Source organism: Acyrthosiphon pisum, chromosome A1, assembly GCF_005508785.2.
Source record: "Acyrthosiphon pisum isolate AL4f chromosome A1, pea_aphid_22Mar2018_4r6ur, whole genome shotgun sequence".
Lineage (NCBI taxonomy): Eukaryota > Metazoa > Arthropoda > Insecta > Hemiptera > Aphididae > Acyrthosiphon > Acyrthosiphon pisum.
The window spans coordinates 9,276,346-9,279,585 of NC_042494.1; the positions used below are offsets into that span (position 1 = coordinate 9,276,346).

Consider the following 3,240-nt stretch of genomic DNA (forward strand, 5'->3'; position numbering starts at 1 on the left):
CCGGCCGAATTCTGCCGGTAAAAAATCTGTTATCAGTCGGTTAGCGTTAACCGACACTTTACCGTACATTGTAAGAACGGCCCTAATTTAGTTTGATATTTTACCTATTAATTAAAACAATATTTGTTTAAATAAGACAAAAAATTAAAGTTTCACACCTGTAGGTACGTATACGTTTCTTTTTTTTTTTTTTTTATTTCAAGACCGGTGTGAAATAGTGAAAATTACATAAACTCACGCCAACCAATAAGGTAAGTACTAGGTACTATACATGAGTTATAGGTACACCAATATAATATGATAAGAAAAAATAATAAAATCGCATTGGGCTGCGTTTTGGGTGTCCATTTTGATCATGAAAATAATGGAACGTTGCGTGTTATAAAAAAAAATGTTTCCAAAACAAACAATGTTGTTTCTTTCATATACAATGTTGTTTTGACTGCGACTAAGACTTGCGACAACCTTATTAATATAGTACGCCGTTGCATAAATATACCAGCAGACGTATATTTATACGGTGTAACTGCGTCGTATTTTACATTACATTACAATATCATATAATTAATTTCTACGATACGCGACACGGATAATTATTGTCGAATGCGGCGCGAGTATATATAGGTGTACAAAACGAAAATTACCTTTTACGCGGCTCATCATCGGAGGAGACGGTACGCTCTCGGGTCGCCACGCGTGTGACTACAGGGCGGTTTTCAACCGAACACTGCCGGCGCGCACGGTGGTTGTATAAGCGGCGGCGGCGGCGCGTGTGCGTGTGCGTGTGCGTAAGCGTATTTTCGAGCAAAAACGCAACTCTATGGTTTAACGCACGGACGGCGGCGGCGCGAACCCCACGGCGGCGCATTCTCAGAGGGCTTCCGATGGTTTTTTTTCCCGCCACACCATCCCTCCCTACGCCGCGGTCCACGGTGGCTAGGTATACTGTTTGGTGGCTCCTGGTCGTCTACCATTGTGGTTAGGGCGCTGATAAATCCAACTGCAGCACTCTCCCTCGCACACGCGCGCGCACGCCGATGCTCGCAAGCCCCCCCGCAGAACGTGCGCCGCGTTGCACAGGGTGTATGTGAGACATGTGACACGATTGTAAAATGAAACGTTACATAATGCAAACAAATTCATGGACACACGTGCTGCAGTATAATATCATACGAGTATAATATACGTACACACGTCGCTGCTCAACAAAGACAAATATATTTATATGTTTTGATACCTCTTTACAACTATTATTCCACACATCAATTCCACGGCATGTCCGTGTAGAATGTGATCTGTAGATCACGCGTATAGGTACTGTTACTAAACATTAGTACCTATGACTGTTGCTGGAAGCTGCATCATCAGAAAATATCGGCTATACCTACTTTGAATGAACTGATTTTAATATTAAATATGAATTCATCAGGCTTAAAAATATTTTTTTTTTACGATAAAACCAAATAAATATTCATATTTTGATATGATAACATAGAATTGTATTCCCAAAAATCCTAAAAAAGCTAATCAAATTAAATCTTTTTTACAGAATTGAGTTTGGATCAATATGGCATTTAACAGTAATTAAATAAAATGTGAAACACGTAGGTAAGTAAAATATAAAACTAAAATATACAGATAATAACAAGAATTTTTATACGTCAAACCTTACATATATTTTGTGCTGCACGCTTAACGTTTCATATTATAACTATTGCAAAGTATCTCGAAATTTCAGTCCTTTCAGCTGGGTCATAAGTATCAGTTATTCGGAAACAAAAAGCACACGTACTCTCACGCACATACGATTTTTGTGTTTTTTTCAGACGATTCCCATTTAGAGGCTACAAGCCGCGTCAACAGGTGGAACGAAATGGAAACAAACGATTTTGATTTACTGCCGTACATACACACACTCGGTCGCCTGTCGTACACCACCACGGTGGTGCTCATCCCACAGCGATTGATTCAGCGAAATATTACAATACGTTTCTTTATTATATTATAGTTATTTTTTATTTTTCCAATGTGATTTTTTTCCTCCTTATCCGCAGCCCGACTACAACATAACACGCACCTTTCCCGCATGTATCGTTATTTACATTCATCGTGTTGCCTATGCCGATATTGTTTGTTTATGCATCGCGTTTGTATTTGCGTTCACCTCTGCCCGCACGCGTCGAGGTTTGCACACGGTGTATGAGCTTCGGTCGTCGAACAACAGGTGTTGATCCGTTCCTTAAATCCTATCCACTGCATTCATCCCCATGACGTAGTTTGTGTGTGTGTGTGTGTGTGTGTGTGTGTGTGTGTGTGTGTGTGTGTGTGTGTGTGTGTGTGTGTGTGTGTGTGTGTGTGTGTGTGTGTGTGTGTGTGTGTGTGTGTGATGTGTGTGTGTGTGTGTGTGTGTGTGTGTGTGTGTGTGTGTGTGTGTGTGTAATACCCACACGCCATTTATTATATATTATGTATAGGTAGGTTAGGTTATGTATAAGTACTTATGCGTAGTCGCCTACGCGCAAAAGGCATCCAACAACTTCCAGGTGAAAAACGACAGAGATTGTCGATAGTGTATTGTTTTTCAACGTTGGAGCGTAATATTTTTCACATAGGATTTATACGTTATTTTCCTACGGTAAGCACGGTCTGTACGTCTTATTATTAAAAAAAAAAATAATAATAATAATAATAAATAATCAGCATTAATTATTCTACTAATTTTGTTATTCTTGATGAAAGCTTTAATAACTTTTATGTAAGTAGCAATTAAATAATGTAAACAATAAGCAATTTGATAAGCACAAACATTTTTAATAAATACTTGAATAATTGGATTAAATTAGTGGATTTGAAAATGATTATCACACGGCGTTATGGATAGGCTTTCTAAGCACACTGCTACATACAACGGCGTACAGTGTGAGGCACTAAAACGAACGATTTTCAGAATTTAATTAGAATATTAAAAACAATTAATAAATTAGAAAGATATATATATATTGCATAACATGTCAAATGTTTATTTCAAAAAATTATTTAAAAAGTACGTTGTTTACCACTACGTGTTACCACTAAATGTACAGTATAAGCTATGAACTACTTATGAGAATCTTCTTATAAATTATAATACAAACTGTTCTAATGTTTTCTTTTAAATAAGTCAAGGACAATGAACATAAGCAGGAATGTCTTAACCACGCTCAAAAACTTGCGCAATCTCTTGGGATATTAAAATATCCC

General features: G+C 37.7%; 1 protein-coding gene across 2 annotated transcripts in view; it reads right to left on the bottom strand.

Moving 5' to 3' along the window:
• LOC100572872 (probable G-protein coupled receptor No18) overlaps positions 1 to 870 on the bottom strand; it is a 120,047-nt gene extending 119,177 nt beyond the window's left edge. The window contains exon 1 of one of the 2 annotated variants that reach the window (XM_029486594.1): positions 645 to 870. Coding sequence is in view for 1 of the 2 variants with exons in the window: in XM_003247342.4 (XP_003247390.2) it covers positions 645 to 868 (224 nt within the window). In the remaining variant the exon portion in view is untranslated. The remainder of the gene's footprint in view (positions 1 to 644) is intronic. The other variant, XM_003247342.4, reaches the window with a different exon arrangement.
• Between the last annotated feature and the right edge of the window lie 2,370 nt (positions 871 to 3,240).